The sequence below is a fragment of the Geotrypetes seraphini genome, chromosome 19 (assembly GCF_902459505.1).
Source record: "Geotrypetes seraphini chromosome 19, aGeoSer1.1, whole genome shotgun sequence".
Taxonomy (NCBI): domain Eukaryota; kingdom Metazoa; phylum Chordata; class Amphibia; order Gymnophiona; family Dermophiidae; genus Geotrypetes; species Geotrypetes seraphini.
Window position 1 is genome coordinate 25757094 of NC_047102.1, and position 22105 is coordinate 25779198.

The following is a 22105-nucleotide window of genomic DNA, read 5'->3' on the forward strand; positions in this document are numbered from 1 at the left end:
AGTGCTCATTGATTGCTTCCCATCCTCATGCCAATAATAGATCATCTGTGTTTACCTTATGCCATTTTGAAGTACATTATCAGGGCTGGCTCCAGCACCTCTGTGAATACATTCCAGGCATTTACACTTTTTCCATGAAAAATTAATTCCTGGTGTTACTTTTGTGTCTTCCTTATAGCTCTATAGCTTCTTTGCCTTTGGAAAAGGGTTTGTTTCTAGTGCATTAATGTTTTTCAAGTATTTATTATTTTATACTTATTTCCCCATCTATCTTCTTCTCTTGTATACACCTATTTAAGACCTAAAGTCTCAGCTCCGATGTTTTTTTAGTGCAAACCAGCACTATTTTCATTGTTTTTCTCTAGCATCTTTAAATCTTTTTTTGAAATATGGCCTTCAGACCTGAACACAGTATTCTGTTCAAGGTCTTGCTAATGAGCTGTACAAGGGACATTATCACCTCTGGTTTTGCCTCTCTCCATGCAGCCTAGCATCCCCTCTGTCTTTGGCTACCACTTTATCAAACCGTTTTGCTACCTTCAAATTCTCAGACGCATCATCCAAAGGTCTCTCTCTTTGTCCATTCACATCAGCTTGTCCTTTCCTACTGCATACAGCTCCTTTAGATTTCTGCATCCCAAATATTTTAGCTTGCATCTCTATATTTTTTTTTGCATCGCTTTTGAATTTGTCTACCCTCTCTGGGGGATCCAAACAGAAACCTATGTCTGTAGATTCAGACTTGACACGGATCAGTGTTGTGGCTATTAAAGCCTTCCTCAGGAGTCTCAAGATCTAACCAAGGGCTCCTTTTATTAAGGTGCATTAGGGCCTTAACGCACGGAATAGCGCACGCTACATTGTCACGCGCGCTAGACCTTAACGCCAGCATTGAGCTGACGTTATTCTAGAGGCGTACCGCACGGCATAGCATGCGGTAATTTCGTGCGTGCGCTAAAAACGCTAGCGCACCTTAGTTAAAGGAGCCCCAAGTGTCATGTGTATGTGCAGGCAACAGAATTTTATTCAGAGTCTGCATATGTGAAGAGAATGTCAGCAATGCAAAAGACCATCACTCACCAGTTGTTGCATGCATCATACACCATTGAGCCAACTGGGTAGGAAACCCCATGGTAGTCACAAGGGCATTCAGAAGGTTTAACACAGACTTTATTTTCATATATGAGACCTGAAAGGATCAACCAAGGAGGCAAAATGGAATATAAAGACAGTGAATTATATTCATTTTCTAATTTGACTTGTTACATCTACTTTATTTACAATAATCAAAAAATAAAGGCAAAAAGGTGCTATCTTTTTATTTCTGGACTAACTTAATGCATCTTTGACTAGCTCTGAAATCCCAACACCTTCTTCCTCGGTATGAGCAAAAAGATGGCAATTTTAGAATACACATGAATCATAAAATCATTCCCACTTTAGTCTCCAGGGGATAGGTAAGAATAGTGGGTGGGAGGGAGAACAGAAGGAGAGATGGATGGCTGATCAGGAGGTATCAAAGCAATAGAATTTTATAGTTTATAATGTGACAGAAAACCCAGATCATTGCTTTTTAAATGCAAAATGCATCTTATAATTTTAATTTCAAATGTCTTATGTTCCTGGATTGTTTTAAAAATTTCTTTTAGAATTCTGAGTATATGGTCACTCGATAAAGGGTTCTGGTGCTGAAAAGTGTTTCACTACTTGGTTTGTGACATCTGATCTTACATCTGTGTGAATCGATTCTTGACTTGAACTCCAATATGGCACTCCTCTTCACATTTTCTGCATTGAATAATATGTACGAAAAACTACTCCAGTAATTTTCTCTCGCTGGGTAAAACTGCTTTAAAGTCTCTGCCCCAGTTTTACCCAGCGATAGAAAATTGCTGGAGTAGTTTTTTGTTTGTTTTGTGATTTTTTTTTTTCTCCAGTACCTCAAGTTTTTGGTACACACTGAATAATATGTACTACATTAGATTAAAAAACATGAGTAGGATCCTCTGTGTTACAGGATTTGTATTTACAATAACAGATCTAAAATTCTTTTATATCATTTACCAAAATTACCAATATTTTAGTTAAGTTATCCTTTGGAAGAGAACATGCCCCCTCCATAACCAGCTTCAAGTATCATCAGCTCCCTCAGGTAGTTAACCCCACCCCTCAGTCAATCAGAAAGAATCTTCACTCCCATATGTAGGCATCAAGCTTTCCCTCAGCAACTACCAAAGAATCACCCTTCCAATATCCTGAACCACCTAGAAATCTGCCTTATCATTATGGACAGGATAGAGCTTTGTGGGCAGGAAAGACATTAGAGCTCTGGTATTACTCCAGAACTTCCTCTCATTCCAGAGCTTCCTTTCAAATGAAAGAGACTCGACTCATGCGCATTTACGCCACGTACAGGAAGTTGTCAAGATGCAGTAGAGATAAGGTGACCATACGTACCGTTTTGAACGGGACAGTCCCATTTTCAGATCCCCTGTCCCGTTGTCCCCACACACAGCTTCAGGATGCCAAAATGTCCCGTTTTCAGGAACAGCGTCCCGAAGCTGTGCTCGGGGACAACGGGACAGGCGATCGCTTCCTGTCCCTCCCCTGCTGCACCAAAAAAAAAAAAAAGCCTCCCTCCAGGCCCGATTTAAACTTCCTCCCCGGTCCACCGCCGCTGCTCCTCTGCTGCCACTACTCGCACCTGGAAGCCTTCTTCCCGACATCAATTCTGACATCGGAGAGGATGTTCCAGGCCAGCCAATCGCTGCTTGGCTGGCCCAGAACGTCCTCTCCAACTTCAAAATTGACGTCTGGAAGAAGGCTTCCGGGTGCGAGTAGTGGCAGCAGATGAGCAGCGGCGGTGGACCGGGGAGGAAGTTTAAATCGGGCCTGGAGGGAGGCTTTTGTTTTCCGGGGGGGAAAAGGAGGTAGGCTGGCTGGCTCTGGGGGAGGAAGGTAGGTAGGTAGGTAGGCAGGCTGTGGGGGAGGTAGGCAGGCAGGCTTTGGGGAGGCAGGCAAGCAGGCTCTGGGGGAGGTAGGCAGGCTGGCTCTGGGGGAGATAGGCAGGCAGACTGGCTTTGGGGGAGGAAGGCCAGCAGGCTTTTTGGGAGGGGATGGGACAAAGGCTGGAAGGCAGTGAGGGGACATAGGAAGGAGGGATGAAGGAAGGAGAGAAAACGGCAGAGAAGGGGGAAGGGGTTGTAAGTAGAAGAAAGACTAGAGAGATAAAGGCCTGGACCAAAGGGGAAAGACAGGAGGCAGAAGCAGGACTATGGGAGGTGCAGACAGAGGGAGGAGAGCCCCTGAGGAAGAGCAGAGAGAGGCAAGATCATAATAGAGGAGGGAGACTTGGAGACCTGGAACAAAGGAGAACTGACACTGGATCTGGGGGCACTAAGGACATAGGAAGGAGGCACTGGGGGCACTAAGGACATAGGAAGGAGGCGCTGGGGACACTAAGGACATAGGAAGGAAAGAGGGAGGGAATAGAAGGGGACAATTGTTGGGCCTGAGTGCAGAAAGAAATGAAAGATAGGATGCACAGTCAGGAGGAAACGCAGAGACTCATGAAATCACCAGACAGCAAAGGTAGGAAAAATGATTTTATTTTCAATTTAGTGATAAAAATGTCAGTTTTGAGAATTTATATCTGCTGTCTATATTTTGCACTATATTTGTCTATTTTTCAATAGTTACTGAGGTGACATTGTTGAAAACCCCCCAAATATAAATGATAATTAACATTTTCTCTGCGTATAGGGTGCTTTGTATTTTTTTTAATTTTATGGTTACCATTATGAAATAATAAGATATTGTGTGTACATGAAAAATGAATGGAAGAAATCTGGGGCGGGGTTAGGGCTGGATTGGGGGTGGGGCTGAATATTAATAGATGTCCCGTTTTGATGAAAAAAATAAATGGTCACGTTAAGTAGAGAGGGAACATTTACTGCACCTTGATTTACCATAGAAATCACCAACCTGTATTTCTGTACCACAGGTTCCCGATTCCCATAGCAAATGACAAACAATGCTTGCAAGCCGCTTCACAACCAGCTTTAGTCCATCAGCTAACACTTCTGGGCTATCTTTTAAAAGGGCAGGACCTATAAAACTAGTCCCCCATATGGGCCACCTATCAAGTTCCTCCCTAAATACTGCACCCCAGTGCAAGCCCCCTATATGTCCCATTACCAAGTTTAGAAGGCCTCACTCTGTTCTCCTCCATAACTTCCCCTCATACATGGTGGTCTAAGGGATGGGCAGGAATAATCCCCTATCACACCCGCCCTCCTGGTGCTGAGATCCAAAATGGCACTGGCAATCTCTAGTGGTAGTATACTTCCACAGAACTCTGCTGATTCCTATGAAATTTAGTGAGTCGTATCCTGAATGAAGTTGATGTAAAATATTGTAAATATTTCCCACCAGATCACAGCACTAGTGCTGCCCGATTCAGGAAAAAATATTTCAATTCGATTCAGCCTATTGAATCAATTTTTCGATTCGATTCGATTTTCCTGCCCAATTGGGTGTTTTGGTTTTGTTTTGTTTTTCAAACATCCTAGTGGGTTTATTTTATAGCCTCTTCACCCCTTTGCCCTCTTCTCCCACACTGGCGCTGGGGTGTAAACAAAAAATACTTTTCCTTTCTCTGTTAAATCCTAGCTCACATTTGCAGTTTAACACCAGCTCTGGCAGGATACACATTTCAAATCTGACATATTCTAATCTCAAAACAGAAAGTAAAATTCTTTTTTCTACCTTTTGTTGTCTGGTCATTATTTAAATCAGGTTGCCTTCTGATAACGCGCTTGCCAGGGTCTCCTTCTTTCTCCGTGCTAACCATCCATCTTCCATCTCTGTTCTCCCCTTCCGTTTTCCTTCCCTCCCCCGGAGGTTTGACATCTTTCCTTTTTTGTTTCCATCCTGCCAGCTGCAGGGATGGACCCCACCATCCCCAGATTCACCATCTCCTTTTCTTAACTACCCTATCATCCTGCATCTTTCCCTACTTTCTCCACCACCCTAGGGTTCACCATCGATCCCATTCTATTCCCAACTACCCTCCTATCCAGTATCTACCCCTCCACTCCATCCCTTGTGTCCAACTTCTCTCCTTCTGTTCCTTCCCTCCCTAAATCCCATTGTCTGCCATCTCTCTCCCTCTCCTGTTTTTAGATCCATTATTTCTTCCATCCATTCCTCCCCCACAACTCCCCTCTCCATAATCTCCCCCAAGTCCATCCTCCCTCCACCATCCATCTTCCCCCTCCACCCTAGTGAAGAAACAGCATGAGACCTAACAAGTTATCCAGTTCCAGGGTGGATCCTTCAGACCAATCTGCGATTTCTGGCAGCCTCATGCAGTTTTGTTTTTTTACTTTAATTATCAAAATCGCAAAGGGTGGTGAGGATGGTTCAACTGAAGACTCCCAACTCCGAGGACCCCAAGTCCTTTGCTTAGCTGACTGGAGCTGGAGGGAGAAGCTGCTCCTGAACGTTGTAGCCAACAGGAAGAGAGATGAGAGCAAAGCACACTGAAAAGCAGCATCGGCAGCCTAGATGGCCTCCATTTTACTGGTACCGAATCATCTCTGCATCTGGTTGAAAACCGTGCGATCGGCCTGGGCTGTGAGAAAACTGGTGTCTGAAGGTCAGAACCAGGGGGAGGGAGAGTCATGTTCGCTTTCTGCGTCTGGGGTCGTGTGCGCAGGGGGAACAGTCAGCGCTTTCTCTCACTAACGTGCATTAAGGATGGGACCTTCCATGATTACTATTTTTGTTAACTGACTACTACTTTTTAGTGCTCCCTTTGCCGAAGTACTTGCTTCGTATGCAACTTCCGGTTTCGCAAAACCAGAAGTTACATTAGATGGATGGACTCCGGTGACAGAGGGAAAGCCCAAAAGTGAACAGGTCTCAAGGGGGACTGACCTTGAATTGGTGAGTTCGGTTTTTTGTAAAAACGAATCAATTCAAATCAATTCACCCAAAGTGAATTGGTGAATCAATTCGAATTGCGAATCGGGCAGCACTACACAACACTACCTTGTAAAAATGTTGCTATGGGATATGTGCAGAAGCAGATGATAGTTGGTAAACAGTCTGTATATCAAAATGGTTTTCACTGCAGAAGACTGAATTCTGATAAAGAACATGGTACTGCTAAAAGGTTACAGCAGTCGACGGTTGTTGAAAGAGTTCCCACAGAAGGGTTGGAATAAAATGGCCTTGATATGCTGCTAAGTATGATCTGAGCAACAGGCACTGTGGATCGTAAGCCAGGCAGTGGATGACCACACTCAATTCACACACAAGAGCACAATGACTTTGTACACAATTTTGTACTGAGCCAGGAGGATGCACTGTAAGCACACCAAACAATTCACCAAATAGCAAGAGAAGCTGGAATAAGCCAGACAGCCATGGTTAGGATAATTCATGATGATCTGAAACTAAAGTGTCTTAAAAAGCATTAACCCAAGAGTTAACTTTGCACAACAAAGACACACGCCTGAAACGATGCAAGCAGCTTTTGATCAAGTACCCAGAGCAAAGCATCAGCTTCATCTGCTTTACAGATGTCAAGATATTTACAGTAGCTCCACCAATTAACACACAGAATGATCTCCAGAACATACCTTCAACAACATTGAAGCATGAGTTTAATGCCAAGCGCTTACTATGGACCTGCCCAACCTTCAGCCAATCAGTCATGATCTCAATTGCAATCTTGAAACTCAGATTCACAGATCTGTTCTTCATCGATCCTGGGGTACAGATCAATGACATATACTACCGGGATGTCCTCTTGACGCAGAAGCTGTTGCCAGCAATCAGTCACATGTTGGGAGACTACTGTATCTTCCAACAGGACAATGCCTCAGCACATCGGGCAAAGGATTTAATTGGCCAGACCTTTGGCCTGTGAATTCACCAGATCTAAACCCAGTTGACTACCGGATCTGGGGGCTGGTACAGGAACGCATCTACCAGACAGCAATATCTGATGTCAAAGACCTTAAAGAGAACCTCACCTCTTTTGGGCTGAGCTCAAGCAGAGCATCATTGACAAGTCCATAGATCAGTGGCGGCCAAGACTGAGGGCACGCCTTAGTGCAAAGAGAGCACACTTTTTGACTTTACATTTTTTTGCAAGATACGCCAATAAACTTTTTAATGTGTTTTTAATTCAGTTCATAATTCATTTTCACAAAGTACGTAGTTTTGTGGTGCGGTAGGAAATAGTCACAACATTTTACATCAACTTCATTCAGGATATGATGCACAAAATTTCATAAGAATCGGCTGAGTTTGGAGAAAGTATGGCAAAAAACCATTTTGGCACGGGGTGGTTTTTTTGGTTCATGGTGTAGTACTGAAGAAATAATATTGTTGGGAAGTTTATCCTTGTCTTTGAGAACATCTTTTGGATAGCACATTAATGAGGTTATTTTAGAAGCATCTCTTACAGGCAAATAGTGGTATTTACATGCATACATGGGCTTGTTGTGCCACTGGGGCTTGTGCGCGCCTGAGAAGGTAGTCAGTTTGTCAAACTAACAATGTACCACCCATCTGGCAGTAGCAGATGAACAGTGTTGGAAGCGGAGGATCGAGTTTGATGCGACAACAGTGACAAAATTGAATTTATACTGCGTGGAAGAAAGGCCCGGCAATCTACTTCTGTATTCAGCTATGAAGACTTGATGTTTATTAAGTGATTAGGACTCGATCACGAGTTGATGGCACTTATCACATGTGTAGCTCACATACAGATGTAAACACTGATTTCAGAAAGCTGTTATTTACATGTGGAGAGCCGCACCCTGCAGAGAATTTAAGAGAACAGGGTGGGGGCATGGTTTGGGCAGAATTTGAGTAGGTCAGAAATCTACCCATGTATTCCCTCTCTTACAAAGGAAATACACTTCCGTGGGGAAAATATCCCTATCCTATTATCCTATTTTATACTAAAGTAATTCTTTGCTACCTGCAGCATGTGCTCCCATCACAAACTTTCCTGATCCACACCACTCTAAATTATTTAATAGGTTCTTCTATAGTTACATTCCAATTACCAAGTTTTGAAAAAATACCTATCTCCAATAACCAATCTACTACTGCTACTTATCATTTCTATACTGCTGCTAGACATACATAGCTCTGTACATTAAACATGTAAGAAAATCCCTTCTCAACAGAGCTTACAATCTAATTAAAAGCAAGCAAACAGGATAAATGGGGGTTAGGGAGTTTCTTACAGAGAGAACGATAAAACAGACATGGGTACTTTTCAAGTGAGTGGGAGACAGGAGTCAAAAATCAGCCTCAAAAAGTGGGCCTCTATCCTCGATTTGAATACACCTCACAACAATCAATCAGCTTCTAGCAAGTCATAAGCTGATGAAACATGCATTGACGGTAGAAGACCAGGGGTTTAAAAAAAAAAAAAAAAATTCAGATAACCATAAACCAGGTCCAATAATGTGACCAAGAAATTTCTGTGCTACGTCCAAATCCAACCAAATATAGCCAGCAAATTACTATCTTCCAAACATGTAGCTCAACTGAACCACTACCTCCTTTTCAATCAATGTAAAGAGAAAGGAGCTCCTGATTTTTTTTTTCACCTCCCATTTTGGGTCGGATTCTATAAGTGGCGCCGTCATTGTCGGCTGCTGGTACCGTTTATAAAATTGCAGCATCGTGAAAGGTAAATATGTACAGTTCTCATCTCCTGTAAACTACTCTGAAACTGTTTTCTGATATTCTGTAACTTCGCTGTATATGTACAGTCTCTTCCCCCTGTAAACCGCTCTGAACTGTTTTGTGGTATTGCGGTATACAAAAATAAAGTTGTTATTATTATTATTAAATGGCAGAAATGTAGACCAGGGTTCTGGCACCTACCTTTCACGTGGAATCGCAGTTACAAAGGTGTTTTACGATGCCTAAAACCACTTCTGGCATTAGCCACACCTATAGTGCTGTTTTTCTAGGTGCCAATAGGCGCCTACGTTTAAAATAATAATAATTTGAATAATTTTTAAATGATGTTTTCCACCTACCGGCACCTAACTTAAAGCACCATTTATAGAATATGGGTCTCTGTGACTTTGTGTTTAATAGGCCTAAATTTCCAAATAGCATCTTATTTAGAAACACCCTTTTCTATATTAGATTGACTGCGCCTTTTTTAAAGAATGAGGAAGACGAGTCTGCTAAAAGAAGGCCCTATTAAAAAGAAAATGAAAAAAATTAGACACTTGGAAATGTCATCTACCTTCTGGACAGTAGCATCCATCTATGCAGGCTATTTCACTGTCAATGCACGGCTTCTTTTGTTGGCATGACATCGGACAACAATTAATGCATTCATTGTAGATCAAACCTTCTTCACAATCGATAACTGCAAAAATACCAATACAAATGAGTAGAGACACTTTTGACAATTTAATTTGCATTCAGTTTATATCTTTCGATTTCACTAAACCATGCTTTTGGTAAACTTCTCGGCTTGAAAACTACAAATTTCAAAGCTTTAAGATTTAAATGCTAGAGGTACAGACCCTTGTATGTGTTTAAGTAGGTTTACCAGATTTTCCATTCGGAAAATCTGGATCCCTTAGATCCACCCCCCCAGGCCCGCCCAGTTCCACCCATCTCTGCCTCATCTCCGCCCTATCACACCCCAGCCCCGCCACCTGCTGCCTGCTCTGGTCGGGCAGGAGGGCATGCGTGCATGCAATGTGATGAAATCATCACATTGCCCTCCTGCCTAATGGCGATTTTGAGGGAGGCTTTTCAAAACCCAGGCAAAGTGCTGGGTTTTGAAAATCCGTCGACCCCCGGACATGTCCTCAAAAGGAAGACATGGTCTGGGAAAATCTGGATGTCTGGTAACCCTATGTTTAAGTATACCGCAATGTTCAATTGTTGGTGAGTTCCCAGATTAAACAGGCTGGCTGTACATAGCTATACTTTGAAAATCCCTTTGCAGATTTGAACGGAAACCAGTGCCAATTTTTTAAGCACTGGCAGGCGCCCAAACTCAGTTAATAACACCATTCAAATGACATTTTTAACTGGGTTTCAAGGTGCCTACCGGTGCCTATAAATCAGCACCAGAATCATACTTACATAGGTGCTTTAGGCCACCTAACGCCATTATGGGCAAGGCCAATGCCTAAAGCACCTACGCGGTCACGATTCACGGTAAAAATAAGCACTGAAAATGTAGGCCTGGAAAGCCCTGGCCTACATTTGCGGCATCTATCTTTTGTAAAGGCACGATTCTCTATAGGGTGCCATCATGTGATTGGCACGCAATTGGTGACTGCTTTTTAGGTGGCCGCCCGGCACCCTATAGAGAATCCGGGCCTTAGGCACTGTTCTATAAATAAGCGTGTACATGTTTCTGCCCTGTTTCAGTGCTTTGCATCCATTACTGCCTAACATTAACGTATCTGGGTTTAAAAAAGGCTTGGACAAATTCCTGGAGAAAAAATCCATAGTCGGCTAGTGAGATAGGGGGGAACCCACTGCTTGACCTGGGATTGGTAGCATGGAACAAGTTACACTTTGGGGTTCAAAAACCTTGCTGCTATTCTTATTCTTATGAAAGTCTAATTATCTGCTTTTTTAAAAATAGGCTCCAGATGCATCCCCCTTTAGTGCAACAAAGGTTGTTGCACAAATTTACACCATAGTAACATAATAGATGACGGCAGATAAAGACCCGAATGGTCCATCCAGTCTGCCCAACCTGATTCAATTTAAATTTTTTTTATTTTTTCTTCTTAGCTATTTCTGGGCAAGAATCCAAAGCTTTACCCGGTACTGTGCTTGGGTTCCAACTGCCGAAATCTCTGTTAAGACTTACTCCAGCCCATCTACACCCTCCCAGCCATTGAAGCCCTCCCCTGCCCATCCTCCACCAAACGGCCATATACAGACACAGACCGTGCAAGTCTGCCCAGTAACTGGCCTAGTTCAATATTTAATATTATTTTCTGATTCTAAATCTTCTGTGTTCATCCCACGCTTCTTTGAACTCAGTCACCGTTTTCCTCTCCACCACCTCTCCGGGAGTGCATTCCAGGCATCCACTACCCTCTCCGTAAAGTAGAATTTCCTAATATTGCCCTTGAATCTACCACCCCTCAACCTCAAATTATGTCCTCCAAAGATACATGTACTCTATGGTTATATACACATTTTATAAAATATATGCTTACATTACAACTATGTCTCTGGGTCACCCAAACTACAGCCTTAAAATTATTTACTTGCTTTCCATGTACATACTTTTTATACTTGTATAGTTACACAGTTTATTTTTTAAACAAACCTTTTCTGCATGTAAAACAAGCTTCATATACGGAAAAAGCTTTGTTAAAAAAATTACCTTTTTAGATTTAAGGATTTCATAACTAAAATAGGGATCTGAAAAAAAAAATCAATGTAGTTCTTCAAAAAGAACTTGATATAGAACTCTTACAATTCCCCGTGCATACAATGAAAGGATCTTGTTTTGCTTTGCTTTCTTTTACAGTGAATAAGGAAGACAGCCTAAACCAGAAAGGAATTGATCCAGCAAGTCATATCGATTCACTCAAACTTCCTTATAGACTCATAAACCTCAAAGTGGCCAATTTAGAGCTTTTAATTATAGAAGACACTTGTAAAACAATATCTGACAGATTCAGCCAAGACTGAAAATTCCAATTTTAAAATAAACTTTTGAAAGTTATTCTAAACAGTCTTATTATATATTAAAAACAATTTATACATAATGCTTCCTGTACTTGAAAGAAGAGTGATTTCGGATCTTTTCCAGATAAGCCCCGCCAAAAAGTTAACCCCCGCCACCCAAAAAAGATTCTAAAAAAGAGGCGCGATCTGTATAAAGTAAAGTGGGGGGGGGGGGTTCCCCCCCCACACACCCCCGTCGGAGCCCTTAAAAAATGGTCAACAGTTTATCCTATTTTTTATAATGTTAAGTTTCATATCCTCTTTTTTATAATCTTTTTTGGGTGCTCCGACGGGGGCGGCATGGGGGGAAACCCCCCCCCCCACTTTACTTTATGCACATCGCGCCGCGTTGTGGGTGCGTTGTGATGAGAACTTCACTGGTTATGGTTGCGTGCGCTGGCAAAAGGTGGCGGGGCTTAACTTTCGGCATATGCACTTTTTCCATTAGTGGCGGGGCTTATCTGGAAAAGATCCGTGATTTCTTGTATACAAGTGAAATGGTGTGGTAGCCATGTTAGTCCACTTTCTAAGGTAGTATAAAGAAATAAAACAAAAAAACTAAGAAAATAAGGTGATACCTTTTTATTGGACTAATTTATTGAGGTAGTCCAATAAAAAAGTATCACCTTATTTCCTTTGTATTTTGTTTTCTTTCTTGATACTACCTTGTATAACAAGAAAAATGTCTGCTGTAAATGTCAAGAACTTCTAGAATCTCTTCTGCATCTCTCATAGCAGCAGAACAGTTTTTTAAATAACACTGTCAAATCTATTCATTTTTTTTCTTTTTAACACTGGAAGCTTCCTTGAATTCCATAGTGCAATCTATAGCTATGGCCCATCACACAGATGTCCAGAAGAAGAGAGCCCCCTCCAATGATACAGTCAGCCCAGGCTGTCCCAGGGGCATAGCTACAGTATGTGGGGGCCTCAGGAGGTAGATGTGTACCCCACACACTCTTTGGGCTCAAGCCCCCTGGGGGATGCTGAAGCAATCAACAGAAAAATGAGGGATGACAAGATGCCTTCACTCAGGATTCCAAGGTACAAGACTGTTTTTATTGTTTATTTCTCATGCAAAAACATGCAATATCGCTCTGCTCTTGACATGCAAGATTATGCTGCTCTTAACACAGCCAGTGTTTCAGCACCCTAAAGTTGTCTTCATCAGGAGTCAAAAACAGCGATTCTTATGTAAGATACAAGAAGATAGAGCTAACTGTCTATTCAGTAGCCAACATAGACTCTAGCTGCTTACAGAACTGTTTCTTCAAGAACCTTCTGGGCATCTTCAGGAAGGCTTCCTTCTTTCCTCTAGGTTTGGGCTCTGGCAGTTCCTTCCATGTCCTTTCATCAGGCTTAGGCAGTTCCTTTCACATCCCCCTGATGCTCCACCAGCCAAAGAGATTCTCTGCTGTAGCCCCACCTGTGCTGCTGGAAAAGCAGGAACTAAGGGTGCCAATACTTCTGCACATGTTCAAGTAGCACAGGCGAGGTTCTGGCGGAATCTCTTTGGCTTGTTCATCCCCACCAGCAAAGGTGTGATGCAACAGGTGGGTGGGAAGGTGAGGAGGGAGGAGAACAGAGAGGAAATGTGGGCCTCCCCCCACCAGTCCACCTATGAACCCCACCTCCAAAACGAAGTTCTGGCTATGCCCCTGGGCTGGTTCTAATGCACGCTGCACAGGAGCCTCTCTCACCCTTCCCAATTGTTCTGGACATTACAGCAATTCTGAAGTTACCATCTTTCACCTGTCCATATCTATGAGAGATGTACTTGCCACATTGCTGAAACTGCATCCGCCATCCATGGAGAGGGCTTCCAGCTTGGGCGCAGGCTCTGGCATATTCAGTGAGTGCACGGCACCATGTTGCGTTATCCGTCTTTGACCTTGTATAAATGAACATTGGCAATGGCCTTTAACATTCTCTCCTTACATGAGAAATAATACAAATATATAGCTATGTCAGTCATGTGATGGCACCATATAGAGAATTGTGCCTCCAGGAAAGATAGGCACCGGAAAAGTAGGCCAGGGTTTTCCAGGCCCAAAGTGGTGTTAGGCAGCCTAAAGCACTTATGGAGGCATGATTCTGGCATCAGTTATGTAGGCGCCTGTAAGCACCTTGAAACTCGTTAAAATGTCATTTGAATGGCTTTTTTTTACTGAGCTGGGGTGCCTACCGGTGCCTAATAAAATCAGTGCTGATTAGAGAACCCAGACCACAATAACGAAGAATAAGAACATAAGATTTGCCGCTGCTGGTTCAGACAAGTGGTCCATCGTGCCCAGCAGTCCATTCGTGCGGCGTCCCTTAGGTCAAAGACCAGTGCCCTGATTGAGTCTAGCCTTACCTGCATATGTGCCGGTTCAGCAGGAACTTATCTAACCATTTCTTGAATCCCTGGAGGTGTTTTCCTCTATAACATCCTCTGGAAGAGCGTTCCAGATTTCTGCCACTCTCTGGGTGAAGAAGAACTTCCTTACATTTGTACGGAATCTACCCCTTTTAACTTTAGCGAGTGCCCTCTTGTTCTTTCCACCTTGGAGAGGGTGAACAATCTCTCTTTCTCTACAAGGTCAATTCCCTTCAATATCTTGAATGTTTCAATATGTGTTAGGTTGCTGGCTAATTGAACAACGCTGTTCTGCAAATAATGTCAGTGCTTGACAAAACTGGGAATCTCTTGCCCTGTGTCTCAATAATAACTGGAAAAAGAAGCGGTTCTTAGACAGCAACTCCAGCAGTTGGGAAATAAGACTTGTACTGGGGCAGACTGCTACAGTGTGTCCCAATTATGGAAAGATGGGCTGGAGTGGGCTTTGAAGGCAACTTAAACAGTTGGGAAGAAAGACCGGTGATGGGTAGACTTTTATGGGCTGTGACCAGAAAATAGCAAAGATAGATCAACTTTGTATATTTTATAAAGGGTTGTGGATTTGATATTTTTAAAATTTTTATGGTATCTTCACTCCTCTGGTTCCTTTATCCCGGAATCTTTACAGATTCTCTTTTGCAAGGGGCAACCAACAATACAAATTATCTCTCCCTTCCAGAAAAGGGATTAGAGGAGTTAAGATTTTTTGCCAATCTTTGATTTTTAAGTTTTCTCAACTTTGGAATGATTTTCCGTTCCTTATAAGAAGCTCTAGTTCTCTTCTATATTTTCGTAAGCTTTTGAAAACTACTTTATTCACTAAACATTTTGGAAATTAATTCTTTTCATTTTTTTTATGGTTTATATATTTTTAAGTTAATTATTGTAAACTGGGTCGAGCTTTCTTAGAATGAAGACTCGGTATATAAAGCCAAGTATTAGATTAGATTAGATATACAGCCTTTCGGAGGGAAAGTGACTTGTATACTGCCTTTTCGTGGTTACACATTCAAAGCAGTTTATGTATACTCAGGTACTTATTTTGTACCCAGGTCAATGGAGGATTAAGTGACCTTGCTCAGTGTCACAAGAAGCAGCACTAGGATTCAATCCCACAACCTCAGGGTACTGAGGCAGCCGTTCTACCACTAGGCCACTCCTCACCACAATCAAACAGTTTTCATATACTTTTTCTGTCCCTAGTGGACTCGCAATCTAAATTTTGTACCTGGGGCTATGGACGAATAGGTGACGTGCCCTGGTTCACAAGAAATCGTAGTGGGCATTAAACCCAGGTTCTCAGTCCACTGCACTAACCATTTGGCTACTCCTCATGAATGTCACAGGGTTACGATAGGGCTCCACAAAAAGGAGGATGGATTGAGACATCCAGTTTTACTTCCTTTGCTTTCAATGGAAGTAAAATCCAGATGTCTCAATCTGTCCTCCTTACTTCCATTGCTTTTGATTGAAGTAAAATCCAGATGTTTCAATCCATCCTTCTTTTTCTGGAGCCAGTGGTTCCAAAGCCTGTCCTGGGGACCACCAGCCAGTCGGGTTTTCAGGATATCTGTAATGAATATGCATGAGAGAGATTTGTATACCTGTCACTTCCATTATATGCAAATCTCTCTCATGCGTATTCATTAGGGATATCTTGAAAAGCCGATTGGCTGGTGGTCCCCCAGACAGGGTTGGGAATCACTGCCCTAGAGTGTATCTCAGAAAGGAAGAACACACCTTAAGGCTGATAGCAAGTAAAAAGTTGTCAGTTTGCAACATTGTTGTGTGGCTCTGGCCTCCTTATAGGGAAGACTGGATGAACAGCTCAGGTCTTTTATAAGCCATCATTTACTATGTACTGTATTTATGCATTGGGTTATCAGAACTCTGCAGCCTCCACTCTGCATTTCTGCCAAGCAAGCACTACTCATCAGACAGCTGAACTGCTCTGTCTAGTATATCTGCCAGCCCCTGTCACAGTTCCATCCACAAGATTTGCACTAAAGGACATGCCCATTAGATACAAGAATTTGACTTTTTAGAACTTGAGATCTAGCACGGTTTGAAAGCAAATTCATCTGTTACAGGATGGAAGAGTTGCCGTACAGTGAGAGATTGGAGAAACTGGGCCTCTTCTCCCTTGAAAAGAGGAGACTGCGAGGGGACATGATCAAAACATTCAAAATACTGAAGGGTATAGACTTAGTAGAGAAAGACAGACTGTTCACCCTCTCTAAAGTTGAAAGGGGATAGATTCCATACAAACGTAAAGAAATTCTTCTTCACCCAGAGAGTGGTAGAAAACTGGAATGCTCTTCCGGAGTCTGTTATAGGGGGAAACACCCTCCATGGTTTCAAGACAAAGTTGGACAAGTTCATGCTAAACTGGTGAGACTGGACTCATTTGGAGCACTGGTCTGGACCTAGGGGGCCGTCACATGAGTGGACTGCTGGGCAGGATGTACCACTGGTCTGACCCAGCAGCGGTAATTCTTATGTTACATATTTTTTTGGCATTAAGTTTCCTTATAAACATTTACTTACATGCAGAGATCATTTGCACAGCTAGCCATGAAAGGAAAAGGGCTCACATATTCGTGGCATTGTTCAAACGGAGGCCAATGCAGCACATTACATAGAGAGTAGGTTCTCTAAAAAGAAAAAAGATAATGTCTAGATTTAAAATGTTATTGTTTCAAATGGCATCTTAAGAAGAACTGGTGAAGACTGAGCTAATCTATGTCATAAAATAATTTGATTTCTAGAGATTTGAAGCTTGTGTAATTGTTCATATTTAGTATGCTAGGAGTTCTCACGCATCAATGCAGAAGCCCTTTGAAGAGCTTGGTACTTTAGATTCCCTTCAGACACTAGTGGTCTACTATTGGACAATCAGTTGGACAAAACCCTTGAAAAATTGCAAGTTAGACATAACATAACATCATACTTCTTAACCACATAATCATGAGTTCTGCGCAGTTGACAAAAGATTATAAACTAAAAACAATTTAAGAATGACAAAAAGAAATTATTTAACCAAGTATTTTGAAAAGAGATAAGTTTTCAGTTGAGTTCTGAAATATTTTTAAGAGCAAGCTCCAAGCAATAACAATCGAAAGTTAGACTCCTCTACTCATCTGTTTGAATGAGGGTACTAAAACTTTGATCAGTTTCATGGCTAAATTTACCGTGTGCAGCGGCATAGTAAGGGGAGAGGGGCGGGCTGTCACGGGCGCCATCTTGGTGAGGGCACAGACACCCATCCTCCTCTCCAAAGGGTCGGGGAAATGACAGCAAAATTTGATGTATGTGTGATGCTCAAGATATGTAGCGAGGGAACGGTAAGAAGGTTTTGTGACTGGGATCTGAGTATTCTGGACATGGTATATGGAATTAAAATATTATTTAGGAAATCTGGTTGGTTATTATGAATCACTTTGAACGTTAAGAGTGTGATTTTATAGGTTATTCTATGTGGTATGGGAAGCCAGTGTGCTTTAATTAGAAGAGGCGTAACGTAATCATACTTTTTAGCGGTTTTGATCATTTTTATTTCAGTGTTTTCTATGATTTGTAAATCTACCTTCAGTTACAGTAATCCAAACAGGAGATTACCAGGGGATGTATCAGTATGTTCAAAGCAGAGGACTCAAGAACTTTAGAGAGTGAGCAAATTAAGCGAAGTCTATGAAAGCAATTTTGAATAACTACGCTGATTTGCTGGTGGAATGTTAATTTACTATCCAGGGTAACACCCAAGAGTTTTATTGATGGTACAATATTCAGTGGTGTGGACTTTAGGCAGAAGAGTGAAGAATTATTCCTTCCTTACAGGGGAAAAATATTGTTGAGGATTTTGCAACATTAACAGCCAACATGTTATCCTGTAGCTAGTGACATGTTTTTTCCATTTTAAGATTGATGTCTGCAATTTCACTTTGATCATTTGTAACTAGTGGGTGGAGTAGCTGGAGATCATCAACATATGCGAATGGCGTGAAACCTATTGATTGACATAGGGTTAGGAGAGGAGCCAAGAAAATGTTGAAAAGAAGTGGAGGCAGAAAAGAACCTTGTGATATACTGTAATTTGCATTGTGACTTCCTGATTTGGTATTATCACAATTTACCCTGAAAGACCTATCTTTAAAATAGGATCTGGCTTAGCAGATTGGCTGGTGACTGGTTTTGTCGCTTGAAATAGCTGGTCACCACCAATATTCAGCAGCTCACCGGCTATGTTTGACGGCTAAATAGAGCTGTCTAAAAGGCGGTCTATCTTTGGCCATTGAGACTTGATAGCTAGTCATTGATAGCTAGCCGGCTATGTCTCAACTGGCAAAAAATAGATCAGAAATTCAATGCTGATCACCAGATATTACTACTAATCATTTCTATAGCGGCACTGTACACGTTCTATGCAGGTACTTCCTTTGTGGGCTCACAATCTAAGATATGGCACTGGCATTGAATTTCCAGGTTCATTGTGGACCGCGAGAGATCACCAACAATCTCCCACGGTCTGAATATTGGGAGGAAGGGATTTTTGAATAACCCACATCCTCCATTTTTTGATAGAACAGGTCATTTCCTTACGTATTTCAGATACAGTTTTACACCTATCCTGGTGATCAAATCTAGGTTTCCCTTCTGATGCTTGGGAGGGATGCTTTTGAAGTGTGTCAGAACATATGGGAATCATGAATGTGCACAAATAGGAAGGGAACATAACTTATGGATAATAGAATATAATATCAATAAACCACAGTATCCATAAAGTATTGGTTTGATTGAAATTAGGAAATCAATTTGTTCAGTAGAACTGAGGCACCCAAACCTGCAACGACAGCTGGCTCTCTGCAATACATGGTGGTTCATACTTAAAAGGTTCATCCCAACTAGAAGCTTCCTTTGGTGAATTCTCCTTCCAGCTATTTACAAATTCTGCAATGTCTTCTGTGAAAGTTCCTAGAAAGCAGGATGCATAAAAGGAACACCATTTTGTGAATTTGACATAGGGCAAGAACTACATGGATAGAAAGAACGGCCTAGTGCAATGCTTCTCAGCTGGGTCTTGGAGTACCCCCTTGCCAGTCCGTTTTTCAGGATATCCACAAAGCATATGCTTAAACTTGATTTGCATACACCTGCCTCCATTATATGCACATTTCTTTCATGCATATGCATTGTGGATATCCTGAAAATCAGACTGGCAAGGGGGTACACCAGGACCCAGCTGAGAAACACTGGTCTAGTGGTTAGATCAAAGGTACTTAACCGTGTTCTCAGAACACACCTTGAGATACACTTGCATACAATGGAAGTAGTGCTTGCAAATTTATCTCATACATATTCGTTGTGGGTATCCTGATAACATGATTGTCTAGGTCAGGGGTGTCCAATGTCGGTCCTCGAGGGCCTCAGTCCAGTCGGGTTTTCAGGATTTCCCCAATGAATATGCATGAGATCTATTTGCATGCACTGCTTTCAATGCATATTCATTGGGGAAATCCTGAAAACCCGACTGGACTGCGGCCCTCGAGGACCGACATTGGACACCCCTGGTCTAGGTATATCCTGAGGACCAGGTTGAGAACATCTGGGCTAAAGCAATGGCCTGAAAGGCAGCAAAACCAGGATTCAGAGCCCGCTTCTCTCACCGACATTGTTTATAACGGAAGGCAAGTCATTTTGGGACCTATTTACTATACCAGATTACTACGGTAAATACAACACCTTCACAGTAACTGCTGGGGAAATGCTTGGCCCTTAGGGGAAAGCAGCCATGCTTTAAATACAGGGTAAAGGCTCCTACCACATGTTAACAAAATGGTTGCGAACGTAGAATGCACTTAGGGCTCTTTTTACTAAGCCGCATTAGGGCTTTAACACACGGAATAGCGCATACTAGACCTTAATGCCAGCATTGAGTGGCGTTAGTTCTAGAAGCGTAGCATGCAGTAATTTCCTGCGTGCGCTAAAAACGCTAGCGCACCTTAGTAAAGGGAGCCCTTAGCTACACCTCGGAAGGTATGGCTAACCGCACTGCATTATCAGCCATAAGTGGTTTCGATCTCTGCATTAACCACAAGCTGCAGCCCTTGCCCATTCAACATAGTAACATAGTAAATGATGGCAGATAAAGACCCGAAAGGTCCATCCAGTCTGCCCAACCATACATGCTCTATAAATTAATAATTTAATTTAAATGGTCCTTATTCTTAGATATTTCTGGGTCTGAAACCCAGAGTTCTGCCCAGTAGTGTGCTTAAGCTCTATCTATTGGAGTCTCTGTCAAAGCTCACTCCAGCCCATCTTAACCATCCCATCCTTTGAAGCCCTCCCAGGCCCGTCCTCAACCGAATAGCCACATACTGGTACAGTTCTGGCCACAATACAACTTTTCATATTAGGTGTTTAATATGACAACCAGAGCCAATGTTCCAATGAAACAACGTCAATCTGCATAAAAGTCCTCCACCAGCATTTCTACAGGTGATAATGAAAACAGAGACGCGAAGTAAATTACTGCCGTTATCAAAAACACATTTTGAAGTTACCCACCATAACTGGTCACAAGATCATCGTGCAGGACAGCATTATTGTTGCCACACAGGCCCTGTGTTTTTCGCAGATAGTCTGGAGCCATCTTAATGTAGACAGCAGAAATGCCATCCCATGCCAACATGAATGCATGCTGGTGCACAGCAAGGATGTATCCAGCTATTCTTTGTAGGTGTACATTTCCTATAGTGCGAGAAAGCTGGATTCTATAATGGAAAAAATGAATACAATTATAACTATACAGAATTGCCATATTTTCTTATTGTTTAATTATTACAACTGAGGTTTACCGACTGCTGGTGTAGTGACAAATAAGGGGCCTGATATAAAGAAAAGAAAAATACTGAAGGCAGGGCTCACTTAAACTCTGCTCAGCTGACCAGCTACTGATATTCAACCGAATATAACCATGCAATGCACTAAGGGGGAACTTCATCACAGGGCACTACGCACATTAGCACGTGCTAACTGCTAAAGATCCCCATTATATTCCTATGAACTTCTTTAGCGGTTAGCATGCGCTAACATGTTTGCGTGCACCAGTGGCATGCGGTGAGGGCTTTCAGGGGATTCAGTGAATCCCCAGCTCTACAGCCCTGCTTTTGGGTTTTTTGTTTACTTTTTGCTTAATGCAGTTTAATTTGTTGAGTAGGCAGCCTGCTCAACCAGTCAAACTGCATCAAACAAAAAATACCCCCCCCCCAAAAAAAAAAAAAAAAAAAAAAGTAGGGCTTTTGGGATGGAGATTTTCCAAATCTAAAGGCCCTGACAAGTACTGATCTGAAATTGATTGGCTGAGCAGCATCTGCCTGTTGCCTTCTCAACCTATCCAATTCAGAGCAGTGCCCTCAGGGCCTTTAGGGGGTGGGGCAAATCTCTTCAAGGCCCTGACTGCACACCACTGGAGTGTGCTAACGCACTTAGTGCCCTTTGATGAATTCCCACCTAAATAGCACTAATCACTCATCTAAAAACAAGTCAGGAGAGGGGCATTAGAGGGGCAGAGTCAATGAGGAGATCGGAGTTAGCAAGAGCCAGTGCTCGCACAGCTAACCAGATGTGTACGACTGCACAAATAGCTATGGGGGGGCTGGCACTGAATATCATCCAGCACCCGCATAACTATCTGGTTGAAGCTCCCACCCTACAAAGTCCAATCTCCTTTTCTCCCAGACCCTTTCCCCACAAACAGGCCCCTACTCCTCTCTCCCCAACCAGTAGGCCCTCTGGGTCTATCTCTCAATTCCCCGGTAGTCCAGGGTTCATTAGGGCAAGAGCGTTGTCCACTCGCTCATTCACATTACAAGTCTTTCAACGATTACCATGAACTTTAGCAGCAATCTCACATTGCTATTAAGTATCCCGCAATTCAGTAAACATCCCTCTTAATGCTTG

At 42.4% G+C, this 22105-nt stretch overlaps 1 protein-coding gene across 1 annotated transcript in view; it reads right to left on the reverse strand.

The window, feature by feature from the left end:
• The window catches only part of OTOG (otogelin), a 275602-nt gene that overhangs the window by 210567 nt on the left and 42930 nt on the right, over positions 1-22105 (reverse strand). The window contains exons 9-14 of the mRNA XM_033928785.1: positions 20711-20916; positions 18984-19114; positions 16691-16797; positions 13545-13654; positions 9293-9418; positions 1081-1189 (exon numbers count right to left, since the gene is read on the reverse strand). Coding sequence (XP_033784676.1) covers positions 1081-1189; positions 9293-9418; positions 13545-13654; positions 16691-16797; positions 18984-19114; positions 20711-20916 — 789 coding nt within the window. The remainder of the gene's footprint in view (positions 1-1080; positions 1190-9292; positions 9419-13544; positions 13655-16690; positions 16798-18983; positions 19115-20710; positions 20917-22105) is intronic.